This window comes from Phodopus roborovskii, unplaced genomic scaffold, assembly GCF_943737965.1.
Source record: "Phodopus roborovskii unplaced genomic scaffold, PHOROB, whole genome shotgun sequence".
NCBI classification, from domain to species: Eukaryota; Metazoa; Chordata; class Mammalia; order Rodentia; family Cricetidae; genus Phodopus; species Phodopus roborovskii.
The window spans coordinates 16,418,946-16,446,200 of record NW_026126448.1 but is presented as its reverse complement, the minus strand read 5'-3'; the positions used below and the strand labels follow the sequence as shown (position 1 = coordinate 16,446,200).

The 27,255-nt window shown below is 46.8% G+C and overlaps 1 protein-coding gene across 1 annotated transcript in view; it reads right to left on the bottom strand.

The window, feature by feature from the left end:
- The window catches only part of Csmd2 (CUB and Sushi multiple domains 2), a 537,775-nt gene that overhangs the window by 230,031 nt on the left and 280,489 nt on the right, over window positions 1-27,255 (bottom strand). Inside the window, exons 7-10 of the mRNA XM_051188846.1 lie at window positions 21,739-21,816; window positions 16,781-16,868; window positions 15,966-16,090; window positions 7,305-7,426 (exon numbers count right to left, since the gene is read on the bottom strand). Of these exons, the coding sequence (XP_051044803.1) occupies window positions 7,305-7,426; window positions 15,966-16,090; window positions 16,781-16,868; window positions 21,739-21,816 (413 nt within the window). The remainder of the gene's footprint in view (window positions 1-7,304; window positions 7,427-15,965; window positions 16,091-16,780; window positions 16,869-21,738; window positions 21,817-27,255) is intronic.

Genomic DNA, 27,255 nt, shown 5'->3' with positions numbered 1-27,255 from the left:
CCCCCTGTGTGTGTGTACGAATGAATGTATGTGAGCGTGAGGGTACACATGTATGAAGATGTGTGTGCAAGCATGGGTATGGGTTCATGCATGATCACTAAGCACACATGGAGACAAGAAGACAGCCTCAAGTGATCCCTAGGAGCCAAATACCACCTTGTTTTTTTTTTTTTTGGACAGAGTTTCTCACTAGGACCTAGGGCTCTCTATTTAGTCTAGGCTAGTAGCTATTAAGCCCCAGGGTTAAAATTATGAAAATAAGCATACACCATCATGCCTGCTTTTAATGTGGGTTCTGCTGCTGGAATTCAGGTCTTCATGCTTGCAATGCGCAAACACTCACCCAAGCCAAATTATCTCCTTAGTCATTATATTTTCTTCTAGCCCCCCATTGGTTCAAGCTAGTCATACATTTGCTCCCTGGGTTAGTAGATGTTGAATGACTACAGTGTGCCAAGTACCCTGGCTATCAATTAAGATACTGTGTTGAATAAGAACTGCTTCTTCTTTCTCCACTCCTACCCCATCAACTACTATGCCTATTCTATTCTCCAAATCTCTCTCATCTGCTCCTGGTTGATGGTACCACCTTCCCACTTTGTTAATGGCGCCGGCCTCTCAAATGGTCTGGCTCCCTCAGTATACCCTCTGCTCCTCTTCACTGCTGCCCTGGGAATTGTGTCAAAGCTCCCTGACTCCAAAGCTGCTCTGTGCCTATCCTACAGCACCAATCCCAGCTGTTCACATCTGTACCCCTCCCAGTCAGTAGCAGGAAACATCACAGCTATGACAGCTGGGACACGTGAGCCAGAAAGATAGAGGTCACACCTGCCAGTTACAGGCCATGTGCCGTGGCCATTTCCATCCTTAAACCTAGCACTACTCCAGTGTCCTCATTCATGTGGTGGGTCTGTTAAAACCTAATTCATTATGCAATTAAGAAAATGCAATGGGTCATTTATATAGAAGGATTCTTTTGCTCGATGGCTGGCACAGAGTAAAAGCTATTATTGTTGTTATCAACGACAGCCCAATACATTTAACTTCACATTCTTTTGCTTCAGCATAGAATCTAAACCTCTGGGCTGAGCTTGTGGGTGCCTCATGAAGTGGATCCTGTCTGTCTTTCCCTTAGTGGCTGATTCTGGCTTGGGAAATAACTTGCATTCTCAGAGGCCGTTCCAACCTCAATGCTGTTGCAGGGGTCTGCTCGGAGCTCTTCCCTATTTACCCATCCTTAAGGCCCCGGTCAAAGGTCTCCTTTGTGAAAATACCCCTCACATTCTAGTCAGCGACTTCTTTCTGATTTTCCCTAGTACTCCGGCCCCTCTCAGCGGCTCTTCTCTGTACTCTGGTTTTTAGCTTACACACCTGTCTTTAATGCTAAGTGCGCATCCTCAAGGGCAGAAGACGTATCTAGAGTCAATGATTAAGCAGATGGCCATCTCTTAAAGCACACTGTGGCCTTAGTCTCCATGCTTTCTTTTCTGCTGAAGGAGATGTCCTGGGGTGGCTCCCCCAGGTGCCACTTCCAGCAGCAGGTTAGAAAGTGTGAGCATCCCCTTTGTCAGCAGGGGTCACTTCCCTTGCACAGCTCTGAGACAGACACAGCCCAAGCCCTCACTGCAAGGCATGCTCTCTGGCTCCCCTCCCACCCAGCGCCAGGGCCAGCTCCTAGAGAAAGCTTGTCTGCTCTCAAAGGGCCTTCTTTTTCTTTGACGTGTGGTGATGGGGCCAATATGGGTTCACTAGGCCATACATTGGTGAGGCTTGACCTAATGAGAGGGACACAAACTGTTCCTGAGCAGATTCTCAGGTCTCATCCAGACATCCTACAATAACCTTCAAGTTCAAAACCAAACCAAACTAATGTCTTTGACTGTGTTGAGGAAGAACTGGCCAGCCACTTAATGACCTTACAGTAATAAGCTCCTGTGGCTAGCCTCACTCCACGTGGCTGTGGCAGCCCCTCCCTGTCAAACAGCTTCACCACAACACAATGCAATACAATGTGGATCTTTCCTCGTGAGCTGCTGTGGAGGGGAACCCACTTCCTGTGTTTTTGGTGCCATGACCTTAGGCACTTGAAGTGGTGGCTAAAACTTAAAAACAATACAATTTTAAAAGCCCTTTACAAACTATAGAGACTGAATGCTATCATTTTTAAATTCCTGCGTGGAAACCCCTGGGACTTTATTAGGGGACAGGCCTTTTAGGGTAGTTGTTAAGGCAAATGAGGTTCTAAAAAGGGAGTCCTAAGGAAAGAGGTATGATGTCCCCATAGAAGGAGGAGGAACAGAAGGCAGCAGTCTTGGAGAGCTCCTCTGTATGCAGAGAGTTAAGGTCAAGGGCAGTAGGGGCTTACAAGCTGGGTAGAGTCCTCTGCAGAAACCGAATCTGCTAGCACCTTACTCATACCTTCTACCTACCCTGCAGAGCTTCTTAGAAGGTCCGCCATCTAAGGCCCCTGCCTGGAGTGCAGTCATTTTGTTGAAGCAGTCCAAATACACTGGCATCAGGAGGAAGAGTCAGGGGCTGCTGCACAGCAAGTTAGAGACCTGGAGAATGACTTGGAGCACATAGCCAGCCTAGGCCTTGAATACATCATTGAAATTTAGGGAAGTGCAGCTTTGGTTTTAGGGACGTGTGAAGACGGGACAGGAATCAGAGGCCAATGCTCCTCAAAGTGGGGACACATCTGTGTACATTAGCATGAACATTAACTAGAAATCAGTCTATCTGCTCTCACCTGGGGTTATCTGCCCTGTGAGTGGAGCAGGGAGCTATGGAGCTTAGCTCTTAGCACTGACAGGGCAGAAAGCAAGACTTCCTCCATTGGTCATCCATGAGGATCGGGGCCCTTGCATAAGACTGTGACCTTCGTGTTCCTTATGCAGTTTGAAAGCTTTGTGGGTGAAAACTTAAATCTGAAGAGGGGTATAGCCAGAGATGCTCCTAGCACCAGGCACAGGCCAACACAAACTCTCTATGGAAAAACAAAGCAAAACAAAACATGTTCTACCCTGGTCTCAGATAATTCCCAAAGTTTATGATTATTCTAGTCATACAGTCAACAGTCAAACAGCACAGATTGAAACATGGTTCTGGGAGTCACAGGAGGTGAAAACTGACCCCCAAATCAAATGTACAGACTTTATATCTACAGACACAGAATACAAAAGAGGCTTCGTTAAAAACTGATCAAGGGTTTCAGCATCCGAGGAAGGGGAAATGAGATCAAGAACATGTTACAGAGGACCAGTGATGGCTCCACAACTGAGAATTACTTACAACAGGTCTTCCGTGAGTGAATTTAAGAGCTAGGATGAGAATAAGATACCAGAAGAGAGGAAAAAATGTGAACTAAAGAAACAGAAGACAGAGCAAGAAAGTGAACTTTTTCAAACTCCTAAGAAAATAGGGGGCGGGGACACAGGGGGAGAGGCAATAAAATAAAGACAGAGCAACAGTGAGAAAGAAAAGTTAAACACTTCCAGAGCTGGAGGAAAAGCACAAGCTACAGGTCCAAGATGCTTGGTGAACTCATGGGAAGATGTATGAAACACCCACATCTGGACACAGGGCAGTGAAATGCTGGGCAGCAAGGATGAGGAGAAAGAAGGTCATGAAGCAGACAGAAATGACACCATGCAAAGAGATGATGACAAATTGACAGTGACAGCAGAAGACAGCAGAATGATAAACACACCCACAGAGAAACTATAGACTCAAATGTCCAGGGATGGTCTTCTAAGAACAAGGTAAAGAGAACATCCCAAGACAACAGACAGCTAAGACAGCTTGCTGGCCACAAAAACATGGGTGCAAAATCATGGAGATGGTACTTCTGAGGAGTAGGACTGTGATGGGAGCAACTGGAACCAGTGCCCGCTTATTCAACAGTGACACTGGCCGGGTGTAGGAGGCAATGGTGTGTCATGGAAACACACTTGCCAAGAACAGTGGAGACATTGTAAGTGTGGTGTTTTAATATCCTTGACCTCTCAGGAAGAGGAAAACATAAAAGCATAGAGTATTTTAGGCTAACTCAAATAGACAGAACTGTATGATTAAATAGTCTGAATTCCCTAGTTAAAAGATTATTAGAAAAAAAAGAGCTATGCACAAAACACCAAAAAGCATCAAGTAAAATCTGAAAGTAGCTGAATAGAAAAGATAAGATAGACACCAAAAGAAACTTGATCTAATTGCTGGGAGGGGGAAGGGGGAGGGACAGAGAAGCATTGAGGAAAAAAAATTACCACCAACAGAGAGTCATTACATAATTCTTTTGAAATAGATGATCTTCCAGGAAAGCATGCAATGTTCAACTTGCGTCTCTAATTACACAGTCTCCAAGTACAGGGCACAAAAATCGACAGAACTTCAGAGAAAAACAGACACACACAGCCATAGTGGGATTTTAATATCCCTCCCTCATAGGGCATTGATTAAGAAGGCAAAAAAGTCAATTAAGATGTACACAACCAGCAAGCTTGATGTGGTGGAGAAACCAGAGCACAGAAACTGAAAAATGTACTTTGAAAACACAAGTTTTTTTTTTTTTTCAAGAACCCATAGAACACAGGAAAAATGACCACTTTTGATCCAAAAAATATATCGAGTCAATATATAGTTTTCCCTATACATAAACTTTATAACCAATCATGCATATAACCAGAAAATTCCATTGTTTAAAAATCCAGATATACTTCTAAATAAGATGAAAGAGTGATGGAAATGGGAAGATGTTCAGAACAGGGCTGGGGTGTAGATCAGCGGGGGGAGCACTTGCTCAGCATGTCTGAGGCCCTGAGTTCATTCTTTAGCACCAAAGTTGGAAAACAAAAGGGAGGGAGTGGTTCAGTGGTTAAGAACATTTGCTGTTCTAGCAGGAGACCTGGGTTTGGTGTTCAGCACCTACATGGTGATTTTAGTTCCAGGATCTAATACTCTCTTCTGACTTACTCAGATGCCAGGCACACATGCATGTGGTGCACACAAACACACACACACACACACACACACACACACACACACACACACACACACACGAATGAAACATTCAAACATATAAAATAAAATAAATAAATCTTAAAAATACAAATTAAAACCAAATGACTATCAGAACTAAGTGCTAGAACTGGGTTTTCTCTCTCTCCATATATATGTATGTATGTATGTATGTATGTATGTATATATATATATATGTATATATATGTGTGTGTGTGTGTGTATGTGTGTGTGTATATATATATACATATATATATATATATATATTGTTTATATACATTTGTAGAAGTATAGTCAAAATAATCCTCAGAGGGAAATTTGTAGCCTTAGGTGCTGAAATAAGATTGAATATAATGGACTAAGCAGAGAGAATAAAATGCTGAATGAAAAATAAAATAAAACCGAATACACAGAAGGAAAGAGAATGGACAGAAGTTGATGAAACAAAAAATATCTTTAAAAGAGTAGTAACAAAATCAAATCAGTTCTTTGAAGAGGCTAGCAGATATGTAGCTTTTGGGAATACTAGTTTTTTAAAGATGTAGATCTGAAAGGGAAAACTGACACAAAAGCACCATATTAGCAGATATCAGTAAGCATGACTGCACAAATAATACTTTTCATAATACTTCTGAAATTTTACTTACATGTGCCCAAGACAGAAACAAATGACCGAGATTACTCTTTAGTCATTACAGATATTGACTCTGTAGGTCTAGTCTCCTAACACCACATCCAGACACTTTGGCTGAAAAAGTCCACGAAACTTTCAAGGCAAAAGTTATTGCAATTTTCTACTGACAATCCCAGGAGGCATAGGGAAACATTTTTCAAACTGTTTTATGAAGCCAGCATTTTCTTGATACAAACTTCTGGCAAGGATAAAATAAAAGAACAGACCTAACAAAATAGAAACACATTATTACATAAGGTGTTAGAAAATTAAAGAGAGACAAGTATGAAGGTATCCACACTAAGAGACGAGTACAGGACCTAGGAATGAGACCAGCAGCATTGGGAGGTCCAACAAACACTATTCACAATGGGATAAGAAATGGGAGCAGAACAAAGATGGTATCACAGGTGTGGGAAGTTGTTTGATAAAATTCAACATCTATCTTCAATAAAAAGTCTTGGTAAACTAGGATGTGAAAGGCACTCCCTCAAGACCCAAAGGAGACTTGCTATATTAAAAAGAAACATTCTCCAGGAAACATCACACAGAATAATGAAGAAACAAATTCCACTCAACATCAACCCACCACCATCACAAACGATAAACCGATAGGAAAGGAAGAGATAAAGCCATCATTTTCACAGATGTCAACTGCCTATAAACACAATGCCAAAGGAATCCCAGATAAATGAGCTCAGGATATTTGCTATGTATAAAGAAAATCAAAGTACAAAAATTGAATGAGCATTAAGAAATATTCAGATCAGATGATGGAGTTTGAAAGCCATTATTTATATTTATATAAATTGTACTGTTATATTTATGTGACATAAGATATAGATAGTATTTAGGAGTAAACACATCAAAAAATAAATAAGAGCTGTAATGGAGACAAGTTGGTTGAGAGCCATTAAAGAAACCCTAAGCAAGTAGAAAGGCATACCATATTCATGGACCAAAGGACACAGCATCAACAAATCAGACAGAATTCAAATGATCCAGACAGGTTGTTGTAGACCCTGACAAGACTGTCACACTTTTAAAAGAGAACAAAAAATACTTGAAATTGAAAAAATAAGCAAAAACCCAAAACAATAACCCTTCTCCCTCCAGTGACAGGAATGAATCCATGAAAGGTTTCAGATAATAGAGTCGGACTGCACACAACCTAGATAAATGGTGAGGGAAGTTCATTAAGAACAAGGTTACATTCATGTGCAAATGCTGGCACAGGAAGCATTGTACTCCGGGGACACACAGTTGAACATAAGCAAGCACACACAAGGATAACAAATATACTTCAGGCCATGGCTGTGTCTGAAGGTGCTGGGGATGGGAGAGGATTGGTCTGGGTGGAGCACCACCAAGATAGCTGATTTCTTTCCTTTTTCTTATGCTGGACATGGATACTCAGTGTTTCTTAGATTAATGTTATTTATATCTTCCTTATGTCTTATTAAGTTTTTTAAATTCATTACCCAATAAAAGCAAATGCAAGCTCTCTGCAGAGAAGCTACCACCAGGAGGTTGGTGGGTTGGCAGTCCCTTGTAGGCAATCTGTCCCTAACCTGCACCTGCCCACGGGACCCTGATTCCCCAACTGTGGGAGCCTTACCTTGGCAGGGTTGAGTGCTGTGATGATCCACACACAGTGTGCGTTGTTATCATACTGAATGGGGAAGTTGGGGGAAGTGATGATGCCCGAGGGACCTCGGAGGTGGGCATCACACATGCGGGCTGTGGAGACGAGATAAGATAGACATTTCAGTTTAGCGCAGACACAATCCTTCCTGTCTCCCACACACAGCCCTGGACAGACTCTACCCAGAAACCACCTGTTTCCTACATCAATGCCCACCTTTCCCAGCAGGCTCGAAGTTACAGTGCCTAGAGCGCTGTCCTATGGGCCGTGATGGACTGCCAAGGTAGGCTCAACATTGTCTTGAAGTAGCTTATCTCCCTAGAGAGTGTGCAGACCAGGACTGGGTGGGTCACAGGCACCTAGGCATGCTCCAGGCATCCTGCTTCATTCCTATTTGCAGCTTTTTTTCTCCAAATCAGTTGTGTGCTGTGCTGAACCCTTAGACTGCTTGCCCAGTAGCCTGACTCCAGTCCTTCCCTCTACCATCTTACAGGCTTCCTGAACTAGAGTCTCAGGATGTCCTAGTGAAGGCCACCCTACTGGACTCAGAATGCCTGTGCCCAAGAACTCTACCAAAATACCTGACTCAAACCAGCTCCAGGCACAAGAGTGGCTTCAGAGGCCAGCCTGTTGCTTCCTTCATCCATTCCCTACTCAGCCCAGGCCTTGGAACAGGCTTTTGACTGGAAGCATAAAGACTCAAGGTGAATTAGAAGTACTCTCCTCAAGTAGATATAAAGTGTTATCAATCACAGCTTAATCTAATTAAGCTCTTTAAAATAGCTTCGAAACTAATTAGATTAAGGGGTGATTGATCTCATTTAAGGTTCCACGTTGGGTCTAGGTGTTTGCTGCCTTTTAAAAGCACGTGCACGGAGTCTCAGCCACCCCATTCCTCAATATTAGCACACAGCTATTTCCATACAGGGCTTGGTGAGCTTGTGCTGTCATTGCCCACATGGCAATTCATCCCAATTGCAGGCAGAATGCCTAACAGTAAAGACAGAGTGTGCAAACCCAACAGGCCTAAGATTGTGAAATGGACATGCTGCCAGTCTTGCTTTCTGCTGATGACCTCAAACTTCCTGGAGCTCCTCTCTGTGTGGAGCCAGGCATGACAAAGGGGCAGGCTTTCCCGGGGAGCCCCTCCCATGGGCCTGAGAAGCAGGTCCCATGGCTCCCTCCCAGGTGTAATGAATTGCTATCTGTTGTGCGTGCTGATTCCCATGCTCATTCATTCCAACCTTTATTACCGGCCAGCCAGAATTTGGGCTGAGAAAAATGTCAGCTGGGTCTGCCTCTCTCAGGGACCATGACCAAAGCTGGAGGCATACATGAGAGCCAGAGATTCCTCACATCTGAGCACAGGGTGTAGTTACAGGGCTGTTTGGAGGGGCTCAGGGTCAGCACTGGTGGTCCACCCCTACCCTGCACCTGCAGGAATTGTCCCCCACCAATGGGCTCCAATATCGACTGAGCTTTTTTTGTGTGCATGTGCGCGAAGGTTCCCGTGCATGTGTGTGCACAGACCAGAGGTCAACATTGGGTGTTTCTCCATTGCTTTCCAGTTTGTTTGTTTGTTTGTTTATTTATTTATTCATTCATTTATTTATTTATTTTGAGACTAGGTCTCTCAACCGAACCAGGAGCTCACTGATTTGTCTAGGCTGGCTGGCTAGCAAGCCCCCAGAATGCTCTAGCACTCGGGTTATAGGTGTACACTGCCACACCCAACTTTTACATGGTTGCTGAGGATTCAAATGCAGGTCCTCATGTTTGTGCAGCAAGTACCTTACCCATTGAGCCACCTCCCCAGCCCCTGAATTGAGTCTGGACACTCCAGTCCCCATGTTCTCCTATGTATCCAATTGTTCCTCTCACTCTGTGTTGTAAGACGCTTTGACTCACAGGTCACACTGCGGGAGGATGGCATGGATGAGGACAAGCCAATCTTGGGGGCTTAGCAACTTAGCCTTTCTGGTCTACATCAAGCTGTTCAGGCCTGGAGGAGCAAGAAGCCACTCAGCTCCTGCCCTTTTCTCTTCCAAATGGGTGACAGCACCTTAAAGAATTCTGGTGAGAGTGAAATTATACTCGATGACAGACAGGAAGGGACAGTCTCGGGATTCAACAAGGGGGTCCCAGGTCTGCCAGACTCAGTGTCACACTCACGGTCTTCCTCTACATTCAAGATTTCCTCCCATGCTAAGGAGTGCAATTCTAGCTTTCTTGAAGTTTCTATGTGCGTCTCTATTGACATTTATAGACAGGAGCATGTGGATGTCATACTCAATCACTTCCCACCTTGGTTTTTATGAGAGAGAATCTCTTACTGAGTCTACAGCTTGCCAGTTTTGCTATCCTGGCTTGCACCTGCAAATCTACTCTTCTCCTCCTCCCCCTTCCCCCTCCTTCTCTCCTCCCCCTCCCTCTTTCTTCCTTCCCTTTTCCTCCCCTCCCCCTCCCCTCTCCCTCCCCTTCTCCCCTTTTATGTTCCTCCACTCCTCCTCCTCCTCACTGGTTCTGGAGCATTGAACTCAGGTTCTCATGATGGTGTGGCACTTCACTGACTGAGTCGCCTCCCAGATGGCCCAGGAAGCTCCTTTACAAGGGCTTTTCCCTTTGACATGATTCCCAGCTTTACAAAAAGGACCCAAGGAGTCAGTACTCTAGCCCTGCAGAGCATCCTCACACAGCTCCCCTGGCAGCATCTCCCACCTCTTCTGGGAAGTCTGATTTTGCTGCCAAAAGACTCGATTTATCCTGAGCTTGTTTCCAAGAATTAGATGGTATTTGCAGTGTGTTAAAATATGCCGAAGGTAATTAGAGAGAATAGGTCAAAAAGCACTTACCACTTTAAGGACTTGGAAGGGTTTAATTAAAATATTACAGTGTGCAGATAGTTAGCACCGAGTACCTTAAGACAGGTTCCGGATGGAATCTTAGCTGCATTTTCTATCTGCTGTCTGGGCAAGGTCAAGCATGGGAGGCTCCAGACAGACAGACTCCTCACCCCTGAGCAGCCAGCTCCAGGGATCCCACCAGCAGATGGAGAGTTCCTCGCTGCGACCCAGATGGGCTGGCCAAATGGCAGCTTCTCAGACAGTGTCTGAATCAATGAATGAATTTATCTTCCCATTTTCCTAGCTGCAATTGCTCATCTAGCCTATTCGATAGACTTCTCCCCATCTTCCAGGCTTCCCACTCTTCATCCAGACATCATTGTGCTGTGAGGCTGGGAACATGACCCTAAGGAACTATAAGGAGTCATCACCTGGACCCACAGCTACTTATAGACTTGAAATAGTTCGACTCCAAAGCAGGGAACCGCTTCAAGAGCAAGAGGTATGCAGGGCACACTCCCACATCTCTGGCTTCTCCTGAAGTCTGACTTCTACCTTGATCTAGGCTGTGTGCTCTTGCTGTTTCTGTGACTGACCACTCTCCATCCCTGAGCACAGTTCCCACCTCACATGGTACTTTCCCCCCTTTTGTTGACAAGGACTTGTTACATAGCCTAGGCTGGCCCGGAACTTTCTGTCTCTTGCCTTAACCTCCCCAGTGTTAGACCTGCAGGCATGCACTATCATATCTGGCCTCTCACTACCCATCCCAAGGTCAACAAACCCCTGCTGTAGCTGCAACATCTTCCACAGCCTCCTGCTCAACAGAAGTCTTTCTTCTCCTCTCCAATTCCTGCTTCCAACGTTTTCTGCAGTGACCACCTTGTTCCTTCTGCTGCCATTTCTTTTGGCGAATGTCTGACAATTCCTGGAATTTATATCGGACCCATGGAGACCACTGGGGTCTCTTCTGTTTCCCATAGCATCCTAACCGAGCTTAGACCTCACGGTCCACCATTATGGTCATGTTCCTGCAAATCCCAAGTCTCCCTTCTTTTTCCTCTAATCAGTTGCCTGGGAGATGTCAATTGTGAATCATCTCCTCAGTATTCTCCACATCTGCCTTCACATAATTGAGTTTTGATGGGGGGAAAAAATCACAGGAGAGGTTCTCCCTAAGTTTGGAGCCCACCTCAAACTCTTCCCGCAAATTTCCCAACAACCCTGCTCTGTCAGTTCATCAGCTCCTGCTGCTCAAAGACCCTCTCATGCCTTCCACATGGCCCTCGGACCTCTCGGCCTTCCCTTCACCCCGCTCTGTTCTCTTGGCTGATGATTTTGTTGCCTTGCTGTGTTTGTCCGAGACAGGAAGCAGACGGCCCCTCTTCCTGACTCCCCAAGGTGGAACCCTGCCTGCTGATGTTTATCATGTTCCAGCAGAGAGGGGGCTCCTTTGAAATGCTGGTTCCTTCTATAGGATCTGAACTACTGTCCCCTCCGTCCCATCTGTGGTCATACACAGAACCCTGAAGTCCTTGGAACCAGGGAGTGCAGCCACCTTTCTCCTCCCACCAATACGTACAGCAGGGACACTGTGTTCACAATGTCCCTGGTACCCTACATTCTAGGCATTTCTATTCCATTTGATTCCTACCCTTTCCCCCATCTATAGGACCCCCACACCCCCTTTTTCCCCCCACACAGAGTGGACCTCAAGACCACTCACTCGTATCTCCAGCTCCCCCCATACCTTCATATTTACCTGATCAAAAGCCTGCCTTGGCTCAAATTTCCTATCTGCTATTTTTATTTCTTAAATGTAGGGCCTGGTAGGCACTGGGACAACAGTGGTCACACCACAGATTCAAGGTTTGCCAGCAGAATAAGTCAGCCTTCTACCCCTGATCTTCCTTTGGTTTCTTCTCAATTCTCTGCACAATAGCTTCAAAGTTGTGCCATTTAATTCCACTGTTAGTTAACCTTTGAGCTCTCTGACACCAATGGCCCTTCTCTGTTTGAGCAGCATGCATGCCTCAGTTTCCCCCTACTCCCCTGTCTCACACTTTCCTCTTTGTCCATTAGCCCTTTCAAAGCAGTTGCATAAATATCAGATGGGGTTCTCGGTGTGTTAATGGTAATTTTTCTATATATTTAAAATCAAGTTAAACCAAAGCTAGCAGAGGGGTGGGGGAGCTGCTCCGCACTGTTCCCCCACATTCTAACTCGGAAGGAGGTCCAGGTGTACTGCTCAAGTTCAAGTAGCCCAGAGCCTTTGGAGTGAGGGGTTGAAACAGCTCAACTGATTGGCTTTGTGCCCTTGGGCAAGTTGGTCAACTACTTACTAGAAGCTTCAGCTTAATATGAAATATGGTTATTGCCACTGCCTCATAAGGAAATGATGAAAAATGCCTAGTGCAATGTTTTAGACAAGTATGAATGGCTTAATAAATGGGAGCTTCGTTATTGGCGCATACAGGTGAGGGACTTGGGGACATTTTTAGGGATGGGACCATGAGGTATGGGTTCTAGTGACTCAATAAGACATCTCCACCAGAAAAGGAAAGAGGGGAGAGGAATGAGGGGAGGGAAAGGAGAGGAGGGGAAGGAAGGGAGAAAGAGGAGGGAAGGGACAGGATAGGGAATATGACTTGGACACCAGTGCTTAAGGGTTTGTCTCAGGAATTTGATCATGTGGTGGCCTCTAAGGAGGAAGACAGACATTGAATGATCATGCCATTTAGTCCAGCCTGCTTTGTACATGGTTCTCATGTTCCCTTTTCAGCTCACAGTCAAGGGAAAAGATGCAGACCCATTTCAGCAATGTCTTCTCTGCCATCTAGCTTGTTAATAATGAAGATGGGCCTTGGAGTCCAAGTATGGTATTTCACCCACCCAAATTATTCTATTCTAAATACACATAAACAGACAGAGACACAGAGATGCACACACACACACACACACACACACACACACACACACACACACACACACACACAGAGACAGACAGATGTGCACACATGCACACACACACAGAGCCATGTTTCCTGTTCACTCCCTGTCAGGCGTTTGGTGACATCAACATAAAAGTAACAAATGCAACCTTTGTTCTGCCTTTCTCTTAGCCTGACTCTGCATGACCAAGCTTTTATAGAAAACTAGGTGCAGTGCTGTGTGTCTACAATCCTCGCACCTGGAGGGTAGAGGCAGGGGCTTCAAGGGTTAAGGGTCATCCTTGAATACCGAGTGAGGTAGAGGCCAGCCTGGACTACCTGGGGCCTTATGTGAAAATGAAAACAACTAAGATTTTCTAGGAGTCAATGTAGAGGCTAACTCCTGAGGGAGGGGAAGAAGAAGCTGGAACACACCATCAATTTCAAAACTTCCACAATGAGGGCACAGTTCCATCGTTCTCAGTCACATCAATCACAAATCCTATTCATTCTGGTGGCCTTCGAACATTCAGAGAGAACCTATTATTTGCCTGTCTGTGTGTTTTAGTATAATTAATTGTGTGGAAAAGTGAATAATTAAAGCCACACCATATTTTACATGCATCGGAGGGAAAACAATACCTCATGTATGGCGGCCAGAGAGCTTTAGATTACCATCTTCCGGCAACCCCGTCCAAAGTGGAGCTTTGTGTAATTGAAGGATTTTTAATAGTAACAGCGAGGTTCACCCAAGCTGCGCCACCTCCTCCCACAAAAAGAAAAAAAAATCACAGTTATAGTAGAAATTCCAATTAGTTTAAAACAAAAGATCTGGGGAGTCGGTGTGCGTGTGTGTTTCTGGGGGTTGGAGGGGGAGGAAGTCTTAAAGACTGCCAGAGGAGACCACTGCCTCTAAGATGGAGCTCTGCTCTTGACTTTTGGAAAAGCTGGGGAAAAATCACTTGAGTCTAAGCTTGGGCCCCCTACTGTCTCCCTCTCTGCTGCCTGTGAATGAGGAACAATGAGGACCAGGCCAGGAGAAGGCAGGAGGGTCAGGCTGTGCTGAGAACCATCCCCCTCCCCCACTTCAGTAATTTCACAGTCACCAAGCAGTGAAGGAGTGGTTTGATCCTTCAATAAGGAGGGTACTGTCGCCAAGGCTAATGAAGGTCCTCGGCCAGGGCTAGCCAGCTGCAGACTAGACAGTGGCTTGAATGGGGCCTACAACATATCCCGAGAAAATAAATGAGCACGCTGTCCTTCCCTATCCTGGGCTTTTTCTTGCAAATAAACTGCCATGCCTAAGGACAACCTTTCTCCAAGGGAAAGGTTCCTACCACTCTCTGAAGGCCTTGCTGTCTTGGCTTCTAACAGAAGCTCTGAAGGGACAGATTGGCCAAGAGTCTACATACTAGATACACCATGCCTTTCTGTGCAGCTGTCATCTTAGAGCTCTGTGCCTGGACTCATGTGCCATTCAGTTATTCACACATTCTATCAACTCATTCAACACGTGCTATAAAGCACCTACTGTGTACAAGTCCCTGTTCTGAGAGATGACCAAAATAGGAGTCCCTTGCCCTCTGCAGGATGTCCATCTTCCTTCTAGCACCTACCAAGCCATAAAGTGCTTATGCGTCACCCGGCCAGCACCCTGAACCCTGCAGTCAAGCATGGGCAGGTACTGCCGATTGCATTTGGAGGGAAGAACTTGGCCCAGAGGACACAGGTGATCTGTCCAAATGCTCAGTTATATTGAGTATTCTTTCCTTTGTGTCTTTAATTGAAAAGGGGGGGGGGTAGTAGCTATGGTGGAGGCTCTTTGGAATAACATGGTAGAAAGGAGTAAAACTCATCATATGCTGTAGATTGTGGCCACCTTAAAGTTCAACAAATAGGCATGAATGCAAGGCCAGTTGGGAAGATATTTTCATGAATCTCTCTTCCAGATTCCTGATCATCAACACATTTACAGGACAGACTGACATTGTATGTTCTTCCGTATAATAACAGTTTGGTTCTCTTCCACAGCCCCCTCTCACTCTATATGAGTTTCCTATTGATGCAAAGGTGCTTTCAAAGTAAAGCCATCACCTTTGGTCAGAAGGATCCAGAATAGAACTGTTTTAGTGGGCCTTCTAGACAGACCTTCTCTCTGAGAGGGGTTCTTGGCTTTCCAGGGCTGTCTAACAGCTGGCTGCCATCCTGTCCCACTGGTGGCCTTTCACCCACTTCTAGTATTTTAAGATCATTTATAGCCATTGGCAGGCAGTCTTCTTTGGTTTATATGATAGGTGAGAATGTGGGGAGTAGGGCTCCTGGGGACAGGATGGCCTGGGGACAGGTATGCTGTCAGAAAAGCCCACAGAGCAGCCTTTTGATGGCGTGCTCCGTGCCATATCTGTATAGCTAAAAGCATTGCTTCAGAAGCCACTGGTCTGTTTACTACAGTGTGTGGGCAAAGCAACGAGGACACCGGAGGCAGAAGGCCAGGATGTATAAGAGAGAGGAGTCTCTCTTATAATGGTAGATCTAACACAGGAGTGTAAGGGGTTACTTGCTTTCCTATTTTTTGTGTGATTCTGATCTCTTCATGCACTGTGCCAGCAACGTGCTTCCTAAATGCATCTCTCCAATCAGACTGTGAAGTCCATGCAGGGCAAGGTCTGTCTCCCCACCTCTCTATTCCTGCTCTTGCAAAGGCTCTTGATACAGAGAAGATGACACAGTAATTAGTCAAAGATGCAGGTGCTGAGTTCTAGGGAACAGTAGAGAGCAAGGTGAGCCAGCCTGGGGAAGGGCCCAGGTCTCCATGCCCAGCTCGACTATCTGGGTGACCTCTTTTCTGTAGGTGCCCTCACCTCGACAGACTGGTCTGTGGTCACTCCAGGCTGCAAACATGTCGCTCACTTTCATGCAGGTGATCCGCTTGGACCCTTGCAGGTCATAGCCCTCGTTGCAGGTAAATTGGACACTGGATCCTAACCTGGGAGACAAGGTGTATTGTGAGCTTGTTTCCTGGGCCTGCCAGGCCCTGCCCTGAGAAGTCCACCCTGGCTCCCAACACAAGTCTCCCTGGGAAAGTTCATTCTCCTTCCGGCCTTTCATCTGGGCTCTTCTGTTCACCACTTAAAATCTGTTGGAAGATACAGCTGCCCTTCACCTTAGTTGTTGGGAAACATTTGATGGTTTTAAGTTTGAGTTAAAAGGAGATGTGAGCGAAGAGCACCATTGTGAGATAAGCATCAATCAGAGCTAAGAGTGGGTGGATGGTACCCATGGACCAAGGTGAAAAGGGAGGAACATGGGGAGACGTCTTGGTAGTTCAAACCTCTGCAAAAAGCATACCATCAGGGAACCTCTGAGGTATGCCAGATGGCTGTAGGCCTGCCACCATTATGTAACATGTCAAGGAGTGACCCTTGGAACTCTGGCTGCATGCATTTTGTGACATTTAATACGGGCATGTTTTAGTGATACCCCCTCACACCTCATAAAGCAGAGATACCCTCCCAAGAATCAGACTATGAGGGACCACAGCTTTGCCCTAGTAGTATCACTCCTACACCCATCCCACCCACTCCACCCTACCTCCAGGAAGGGTAGGTTTTGTTCTCCCCCACACCCAGGCCACCCAACCCCACCTGCAGCCAGAAAGTCCCCCAGTTGGTCTTACCTGAAGTCTGAGCCTAGTCTTTTGCCCCTTTCAGGTATTCCAGGGTCTGGACACATATTATGTCCTTGGGACACACCAACCTGAGTTACTACAAGGCAAAAAAACAGCACACACATAGATAGACAGTCGCAGGAAGGCACCGGGCTGGGCAGTGTGTCGGGTGGGGGGAGGAGACAGGATGAAGGCCTGCTCCCCCAGAGCTGTGGAGGATGTCGGGGCTCTCTACTGGACAGGGATTTTCCTGACTGTGCAAGGTGGGAGACTGCTTTTGAGAAATTCCTTTGCAAGAAAAATCCAAGTGAAAAATCTTTGGGATCACATGGGCTCTGAGACAGCCCTCCTCCCCAAAAACCATCCTGTTCCCTCGTCCCACACCAGTGTCCAGAAGTGGACTGTCCAAAGGCTCTGGTGACCTCCCCATCCTGCACTTCAGGTCCAGGGATGGAGGCTCTAGATGAGATGATTCTGCCCCCTCCCCCTCAGCCCCAGATGGAGAGATGACTTAAAGAAAGTTAAAAATAAAAGGTGAATGCATGATCAGAAACGGTAAAGAATGAGAGAGAGTGTTGCAGCCTCAAGTTCAAAGAAGGGACTTGAGCTCAGAGATAGACATTTCTTCTGAGAGCCCTCTTCCCATCAGACCCCTAGCAAACCACAGTTAGAAAGTACTAGAGCATTATCCCCCGGCACTCCTCCCAATGCTACCAGCCAAGTGCACCAATCAGGTGTTATCTGGAGTATTTCTATGACAAGCATCACACCTTTTTACAAAACCCATATCCATACCTGAGCTATAGCAGAGCTTGGGCTGGGACAGCAGATGCAAATACATTGCAGACAGTGGCCAAGTCCTAGGCCCCTCTCTGCTCATTATTCTTGACGGTTCACGTTGGTCAGGCTGGACTAACCTCGTACCTCTGGATTCCCAGAGCAGAGGATGACTGATAACAGAAGCCAGGCAGACAAGTTTCATTCAAGGACCCACCAATCCCATGACTCCAAAGGCAACTGAGAGGTTACAGGAGGTCTATAGCAACAGTCTCTGGGCTTGCTCATATTCCTACTCAGCCCCCCACAATGTGAGAGAGGTGCTCCATTTCCCACTTTCACACTACACACTCATTCTCCACGGAGGGCATATATTCACTGAGCTTTTGTTTTTTGTTTTGCTTGTTTTTTTGTACAGGCTTTCTATTGGATACAAGGGGGGCTGCCAAGGGGTTGTGAGGAATGAACACTGTCTTCAAGGGAAGCCAGGAAGAATTGAAGGAACTTCAGAACCAAAAGTGGGAGTGATGAATGGATGAGGAGATGCTTAGATGGGGAACCAGTCCTACTCTACTGGGAGAAGTGTGAAAGTTTCCCCAGAGCAGGTGGCATTGAACATGGATCTTCTAAAGGGGTGACATTTACACACATGGAGACAATGATAAAGGCAGAAGGCGGGCACAGATGAGTGAGGTGCAGGCAAAGAATTTGGAGGGTGTCAGGTGAAGCTAGAGTTTGGTGGGGGGGAGTGTCAAGTAAACATGAGGCTTCAGAGATAAGGCTTTTGAGGGGTGTGAGTCTTATCCTGAATACACAGGAATAGGGGGCTGTTGGAGAATTCTGTGTAGCTGGGTATGTGACTTCTAGGACTTGAGCAGTAGAGGAAGGTTTATCTCTGTGAGTTCAAGGCTGGCCTGTTCTGCACAGCAAGTTCCAGGTCAGCCAGGGCCACATGATGAGAAACAAACAAAAACAGATCTATGACTCAAAACAAAACAAATAAAGAGTCCTGGGTGGCAGAAGGGACCTCCTTATTAAAGAAAGCTCCTTGTTCATTCAGGCCAAGGACAACAAGAGTCTGGTGAGGTATGTGATGCAGGGGATGGATGAGAAAAGGAGGGTCACCACAGAATGCAACAGGATAATGCAGGAAAAGGCAGGGGGCGGCCGGGGCTCTCCAGCCTAGGGCCATGAGGACACTGGGAGCTGATGGAAGGCGGGGCACCACCGGCTGAGGTTTCAGTTCATTGCTACAGGTGGTGGCCTGGAACAGCCCCTGCTCACAAGTAGCTCAGGGCTGTGCTGACAAGAGAACCCGGACACTTAGACAGGCGCCATGCTCAGGCCAGACACAGGCTGAACTCTTGGTTGTGTGGCAATGCCAGCAAGGCCTCATGGGTGGCTTCAAGGTTGAGGCAGGCCACCTCTCTGGACATTAGTCTTGACCCTGACCTCTTCCTTATCAAGCCTGTACTTCCAAGGTGTTTACATCCTCAACTGAGCAGACCGATTCCCACCAACCCCGTAACCAGTAGGCTGGGACAGCAAGATCGAAGTTTTTGAAGCAGAGTGAGTTTTCAGGGAGCCAGGGTGATTTGCCAGGACAGGAAAGGAGATGGTAACTTGGGTCCCCAGGACAGTGGGAGTTTGGAGAGTAAAGGCGGTACTCAGGAGAGGAAGATGGTCCCCTCATTCCAAGAACTGCTCCTTGGTGTCTTTGTCATTAAGCCTGTGGGTCATCCCTGCAGTAGATTCTAAGTTCAGTGCCCATCCTCCTCAGGGCCTGCCCGTTCAGCTTGTTCATGAATCATACCCATCCCAAGGTCCCTGGTCAATGGAAATGCCCAACCCTTAGCAGCACTTTGAGAATTTCCAGCAGTTCCACCACTTCTGTAGCTCTCTCATTTAGTACTGACCACCATCCAGGAAGTAGGTGAGGCTGAACCAGAGTTAAGACGACAGAGCCCACCCCCTGCCTCCCCAAAGTCAGCTAGCCCCTAAGGTTTAGGTACCGCCCTGGAACTTAGAAACCCACTGACATAGCTCACATCCAGCCAGCACCCTTTCCCAAGTAGTCCTTTGAAGACCCAGAAGGCTATCCAGGAAACACACAAATTTACAACCAGGGATCAGATGACTATGTGAATTGCAGAAACAAAAGGCATTCCGGCTGTCTTCAGAACTTCCTACCTCCTCTGTCGCTCTAATCAGACACTTATATTTGACTTGCTGTTGGCTACTGGCGGTCAAGAATTCAGGGTAACCCTGATGCCACCCTTGATGGTCCCACAATAAGGAAAATCTGAGGCAGTGGCTTCTACCCAAAATGAAGGGAGATGCATAGCCAGGAGTCACTGCCAGAGGAAGAAATCAGTAGGGTCCACCCTGAGTTCTAGACAGCTGTCCACAGGAGGTCTAAGCAGACTACAAAGCCATGCACATATCAGCAGCTGCTTTAGAGCAACTGAGTCAAACCCACCCCTGTCTGAGAAACTCTTACAATGGAGATTAAAACCTTGTCAAAAGAAAGAAATATCATATATATGTATACATGTGCATGCATGTACATGTTTGAAGATTATTTATATTACTTCCTTAGACTAGTTTTTTTTTCCTTTTCATTTTTCTGGGGCTGTGTGGACACCTGGGAAAGGCGTGGGTGATAAGAACCATGAGCTCTCCCTAAGATAAATGCAACCCAACATCACATGTATTTTTTCAACTACTTTATGGGCCTCTTGTAGTAAGGAAGGCAACTCTTAGATCCAATAGCATCTAAGATTTAACATTTATGAAATGGTGATGTATACCCTAAGGAAGGCAAGGGTTCTGCATCACCATTTTACAGATGTTGAAACAGAGTCAGTGGTTTCTCAGGTAGCATAGGATAAATATTTGCACTCTCCTCCCAAGACTGGGCATCTCTTTAAGCAAACTGTACAACAAAGCCACAGTTGCCTTGGTTCATTTGGCTTCCATGGCTACACTTGGACCCAGGGCATAAGTGGACCATTCTCTACAGGGTCCTGGGCTGGACCAAAGCTTTTCTAGGGCTCCATCTCTGACCCCAATGTCCTTAGTCAAGCACAAAAACAGAGTTCCCTAGCTTCCTTCTGTCATCCACCAGCAATCCTGATCTATAGACTAACCCAACAGCCACCAGTACCTCTGACTTGAGGGAACTTGAGACAAGGACAGGTCCCCACACTATGGTTCATGCCAGTCAGGCCCCCAACTGCCTCTGCTCCCAACCTTCTGGCCACAGACACCAACACAGACCTTGGGAACCTGGTGGCTTTCCACCATCTCTCCTTACCAAGCAAACTTCTGTCGATTAAAGAAAAATGAGTGCAGGGAGGTGGGGCAGGATGGAGCAGGAGAGGAAAAGAGAAGAGGTAAGCAGAGGCAGGGGTAGGGGGACATGGGAGGGAGGAAGACAAGGGTAGCTAAAGGGAGCGACAGGAAGGAAACAGATCAACATCCTGGGGGACCAGAGTAGCTTGGCTCAAGAAGGAAGAAGAGTGTCTGCACCACACCCCCAGGGCTTACACCCTAAATCTCTTCAGGTCCACCAGGCGTCTCTCTGGATGTGATATTCTAGACCATCCCACAGCACCAGATCTCTTTTCATCTTCCACACAAGGGTAGCAGGAGCAAGTTCTCAAAGACGCAATTTGCCCAAGCAGTGTGCCGGCCGGAATTTCCCCACCACCTGTAGAGCCAGGACCCAACCCCCCACTTTGCTCTGCCCAGCCGGGTCCAGCACTCTTGGAGGGGCTTATTAGACACATCCTTTCCTCCTCTTCACCGTCTGCCCTTGGGAGCCAATACCCGCCTCCCAATCCCAGCCTGAAGAGACACCAGAGAGAGGACTGTCTTAGCAGGTGAAGTGAGTCAAAAGGAAAACATAAAGAGAGAAATGTGCAGTAATGACTCCCTGGACTGCAGATCGAATGGGAAGTGAGGAGGGAAGAGGAGGGAGGCAATGGAAGGAGAGGGCAGAGGGTGGCCCGGGGCTGCTCATTGGCTGCAGGCTCAGGGAGTCCATGCGCAGATGGAGGGAGGGACCAAGGAAGCCATCTAGCAGAAGCTAGCGTCCCTGTGGTCACAGCTGGACACAGCACCAGAGATTCAGATCCAAGCATGAGGCCCTATGCCCTGGCACGGGGGGCAGGCCAGCCGACACTTACACACAGACGTCTTCTGGTTGTTGTCTTTGCTGGGCATCAGTTTTACACCTCGAGACTTCAGTTCAATTTGCTTCTTGACTAGAGAGGACAGAGAAGGGAAGATGGTTGGAAGGGTAGTCTGTGACCTGGACAGGGTTCCTGTAGAATGAGGTGTGCCCATTCTTTTGACAACTGTGACATAACACTGTCATCTACTGCTTGAGGACCACAGAATCCAACAGCAAAAACATTTCCAGCAGCAGCAACAGCAACAACAACAATCTTATTTTAAGTGAGCTTATAATTTCATATTGGGTTGCATTCATAGCTATCCTGGGCTGCATGTGGTCCATACCAGTCACAGGTTGGACACACTGCAAGTCAGATTTATCCTGTCTCTTGGCTTGAGACATCCCATGGTGGTGGGGGCGGTGTTCCTGTAAAGTCAAATAGCAAGGGGTGGCAGAGTCTCTGCCATGAAAGAACAGACTTCCGAGGGAGGCAGGAAAGGGGCTCTGCCACCTTGTGGTGCCTGAAGCACTCTAGACCTGCCTGCCTAGGCCTCTGCAGAGAATGAAGTTCTGCTACTCTACTATTGAGGTTCCTGGGTGTGACCTAAGTTTGGTCTCCTCTTTGGGGAGTGCTTTGCGAGCATCTGCAGCCAGCTAGGTTTGGATCTGGAATGCTCTCCCCTAAATTATGTATTAAGGGTTCAGTTGTCAGCCTGTGACACTCTTGGTAGGTGCTAGAAGCTTCTGCAAGTAGGACTTATGGAAAGGAAGTGAGGGCATTAAGCATGTGTCCTCAGAAGGGCTCTTTGGACTCCAGACTCACCCTACCTCTCTTTTGTTTTCCTGCTGCCATGGTGAGTGGCTCCTCCACCATGAACTGTACTGCCACAGGCCCAAACCCACAGATCAGAGATGCCTCTTGAAATCAACCTTGTCTTCTTTTAAATTTGACTTGCTTTATGTATTTGCTATAGCAATGGCAAGCTGACGAGTGCATAATTCACCCTCTGCATGTTTGTTACTCTGTAGATTTCTTTCCCCTCCCAATTTCTGAGCCAGCCGCGACGGGGAGTGGTAAACTAGGTCAAACTCAAATTGTCACTGTTTCCCATATCATACATTTGTGATGTGGATATTTTATGGTACTGGGAATTAAACCCAGCACTCATGCCTAGCAGGCAAGTACTCTATCACTCAGCTATATATATCTTTGCCCTGTGGTATGATTTTTGTAGCACTGCAGACATGAGGTATATTTCTCTTCTGTCCCTTGACCTTGAGTTTGACCACTGGAAACCCAGAGGCCTGGAGTCCAAAGTCTTGAAAAGCACCTGCTGGAAGGTTTCTCTGTCACATCTTTATTATCATGGAAAGATTTGTTGAGCCAATGTGTCTAGTCAGACCCAGTCCATACTAACTGACTGAGGGCAGGGGAGGCTGAGTCTTGGAGGTCACTGAGGGATGGAATTTGAGTGGCTACTTGATGGATTAAATAATAGTCTTGATTCTGTCCATTTGACAGATCCTCAGGTCTTTGCTGAGTGTCATGCAAAAGACAGAGCTCCTGGTGACAAAGGCCCATCCTTCTTCTCATCTGTTTTCCTTGGTCTGGCTTCCCCTGTCCCCCAGGGCATTCCCTTGGCTACCAAGGACTCACTGCATCTGGTTGTAAACCTTGGTCCATCTGTACCATTACATCCCTATGTGCCAGGTCAGTTGGCATCTGCTGCCGACTCAACCGTGCTGATCAATGCCCAAGCAATGGTATGACCTGTGCCCAGGCACTTGCTTTGTGCCAGGCCCTGGGTGCTTTACAAGTTCATTACTGGCCTCCTTGGCTCCTCACTCTCAAACCACACACAACCCCGCCCAGTAAATCCTCCCCAGTGTCAACCCTATGAGCCACTTTCCACAATCTATATCAGCAACCCAAGTTGCTGATACCTCTTTCTTGCTTGCCATGACCTTCCACCTTCCTCCTTTATCGCAGAGTAGCCTACTCTTAGCAAAGGGTCAGAGCAATGCTGGGTTAGCGTCAATCAAACCATGCTATGTCCATTTCCGCTTGGAGCTTTTTTAGTGACAATGTGCTCTTCTGGAGCACAAGCCAGGGTCTGTAAATGGCCCACAAGGACCAAACTGCTGTCATCGCGGCCTTGCTGCTTTTCTCCTGGAACTCTCAGCTTCACAGGCCTCCCTCTGGTTCCCCCAGTGTGCCAGGGATACTGTCTGCCTTGGCTGCCAGTTTCTCTAGAATGCTACCAGTTCTATATCTGTGACATCCCCTTTTTTCCAGAAAGGCAAAACCCCTTTCCTCAGTGAGCCTGTGTTCAGCACCCCATTAAAATGGTCCCTCCAGCTCCAGCTCTCTTGCCCATCCTGAGTTTATCTCTTGAGCATTTTATCATGCTATGCCATTTTTAGAGTTCTTCCTTTGAGGTAGGCTCTCACTGCGTAGCCCTAGCTGTACTGGAACTCATTATGTGGATCAGCCTGGCCTCCAGTTCATGGAGATCTGCTTTCTGTCTCCTCAGTGCTGGGCTTCAAGGTGTGTACCATCACACCTACTTGAAAGAAAATAAAACTAGGTATGAAGGAGAGCCAGGTGACTGGAGTTAAAAGATGAGGCCCAGACTTTCTGTGACTGGCCCCTTAAGTGATTCCTAGAGTACCACCCACCTTCCCCAGCCTCTCCCTGCCCCCCAGTTAGGACTGGTAGAAACACACCACTTCCCAAAACAAAGTCTATCTACAGTGTGAGTTGTGCAGGGGTTTCTCCCCAGTGTCCCCACTTGTGGCTAAATAGAAAAGCCGACCGAGGAATTTGATTCCCCAACAAGGGATGGTCTCCGTGGAATGCATGATGAAAGGCCATCACTACCACTTCTGTGCTCTGGAACCTCCTTTATAAATGTGCATTGCTCTCTGAGTGTATCCAGCAGGAAAATTTCCAATGAACACTAACATGGGCACGTTATCAAAAGGAGGGCATTAGCAGGGAAACATGCATTATTCAAGCCTGGCTAATATGGCATGGCTAAGACTCAATCATCCCTGGGAGAAACAGAGCTGACTGAGTGCCATGAGGAAAGCTGAAGTTTCTGTTCCCAAGGCCTCATGGCAACAAGGTGAGTTTGGGATGTGTGGATCGGTGTAGCCCATCTGAGGCATGTCTGTAAAGATGGCTTACCACACTGGACCAGGAGGCAGGGGTGTGGCTGGGGGATTTAGTACAGAATCTTAGCTCTAATTCTAGTGTCTCTTGGAGGGAAGGGGTGAGGATGAACAGAGTAGCACAGACACCATTCCCATGGGGTCCATGACACATTGGGTTTTCTAGGGGATATTGATGGGGTGTGAGAGGTGTGGACATGAAGAGAGAGGCTGCTACTCTTCCTCTCTTTTCAAAATTGCATCCAGGAAAAGCCCCTCCCCTACCCCCCTGCTCTCTTGAGACCCTAGAAGGACTCCTGATTTGGGGTCTGTGCTGCCTAGTTTTATGTGCACTTGACACAAGCTAGGGTTACCTGAAAAGAGGGAACCTTGACTGAGAAAATATCCCAACCTGACTGGCCTATGGGAAAGTATATGAGGTATTTTCTTGAGTAATGGTTGATGAGATAGGGCCCAGGCCACTCTGAATGTTGTCATCTTTGGGCAGGTGGTCCTGAGGATTATAAGGTAAAATGAGCAATCCAGGAGGAGTGAGCCAATCACACTCCTTCATGGCTTCCTCTTCAGTTTCTGTCCCAACTTCCTTCAATGGAAGACTATTCTATGTAACCATTAGCTGAACTACACCCTTTCTTCCCCAAGTTGCTTTTGGTCATGGTGTTCTATCACAGTAACAGAAACCCTACCTAAGACAGGATCCAGTCTCTCTACTCTTTCCAGAAGGACTGCCTAACCCTCAGGCTCAGGGCCTGGTAGCTGTGCTGCCATCTGTAGCGAATGCCATCATCCCCCAGCCCAAGCTGGAGCTCACTTTTTCCTTCCCTTCCCTTCCCTCCCCTTCCCTTCCCTTCCCTTCCCCCCTACTTTTACAACATGGTAGAATTTACCAAGGTGATGAGTGCGAAATGAGAAGGAATCTAAAAAGTCAATGTATATATTAACTTTGTTATTGTTTACTCCTTGGAACTGTGTCTCTAGGTTTGCACCATCCATGATACCTTGGGGCATCAAGAGGTCAGTGGACACACATCAGAATCTATGGGCAGAATTTTTTGCTCTCATGAAGTTAGTCTGGGAAATATAAGAGCCACAACTGTTTGAGTAGATGTTTCATTCCAGTCACATAATCTGTAAAAGACACCCAGGCCTGGGCTCTGGGAGATAGAACCTACAGCTGGTTCATGCCATGTGGGAGCTGATGAATGGGTCAGTGTTACTGTCTGTACATACACATCTCTGGAAAGGCTCATGAAGATCAGGGTGCTAGCTGATGGTGCTTACTTTAGGTGATAGGCCATGGGGCCTCTCCTTAGAGTCTGCATCTTGTGTCAAACCTTTACTGTGAGTCTCTCTGTTTCCTGAGAACCGTGAGGTGGGTGGCTTTGTTCCACCAAATCTCCACAGTGATGGTCAAGCCTCAACTTACACCCTCAGGGATGAGGCCAGTGGACCACAGGATGAAACCTTTGAATGGCAAACAAAAATCTTTTATCCCTGAGATTTTTTTTTATGTTATCACAGTAACAGACATCTAAACAGAAGCAGTGTTCTTACAGTGGAGTCAGGAGCCTATAGAACTGGTCTTAGGAGGGAATTTAGAGGAGTGTGGAGGAACAGGCTGGGAAGCCCAGGATGCTGTGAGCAGAGATCAATGGGGAGTTCTGATTGGAGCAAGAAGACAGTCATGTAGATAGGACCTCTACTGAGAACTGGATGCGGGACATCCATGCTACACTGTGGCATTGAACTCTCTCTTCTGATTCTGTTCAGGTTTAAGGCTCTGGGGTGGGAACCACGGCTTTTTCTTGGTTGGATGGCAGCTGTATCATATTGGATGGAACCAAGAACTTATTATTGCTTTTATTTAAAGATTAAGGGTGGTTTAATGATGTATTGAGAGACAAGTAGGAGAGTGGGACAGCACGCTGCTGGGTGTGTCTGTGTAGGCATCTCTAGACATGATTAGACTGGGAAGAGTGGAAGATTTTGTTCACTGATGGATTTCAAATCTGAATGGATTCCTGGGAGGTTGGAACTGCAAGAGATGGGGCTTATTGGAGGAAGTGGATGTCTAAGGCCAAGCCTTTAAAAGGCTCAGCTTGGCCTTGGCCCATTGCTGTTCTCTACTTCTTCCATACTGCTTCAGGCTGCCTCTCTACCACACACTCCCACCACCCCACCCTGCCGTGCTTCAGTCCCAAAATGATGGAGTCAGCGGCCTTTGAACCAAAATAAATCTTCCTTTTAAGTTGTTCCTCTTGGGTATTTGTCTAAGACAGTCAGGGATGCGGATCTAGGCAAGATTTATATCACCAGGGACATCAGTATCAAAGAGTTACCTTTGTATGTCGGG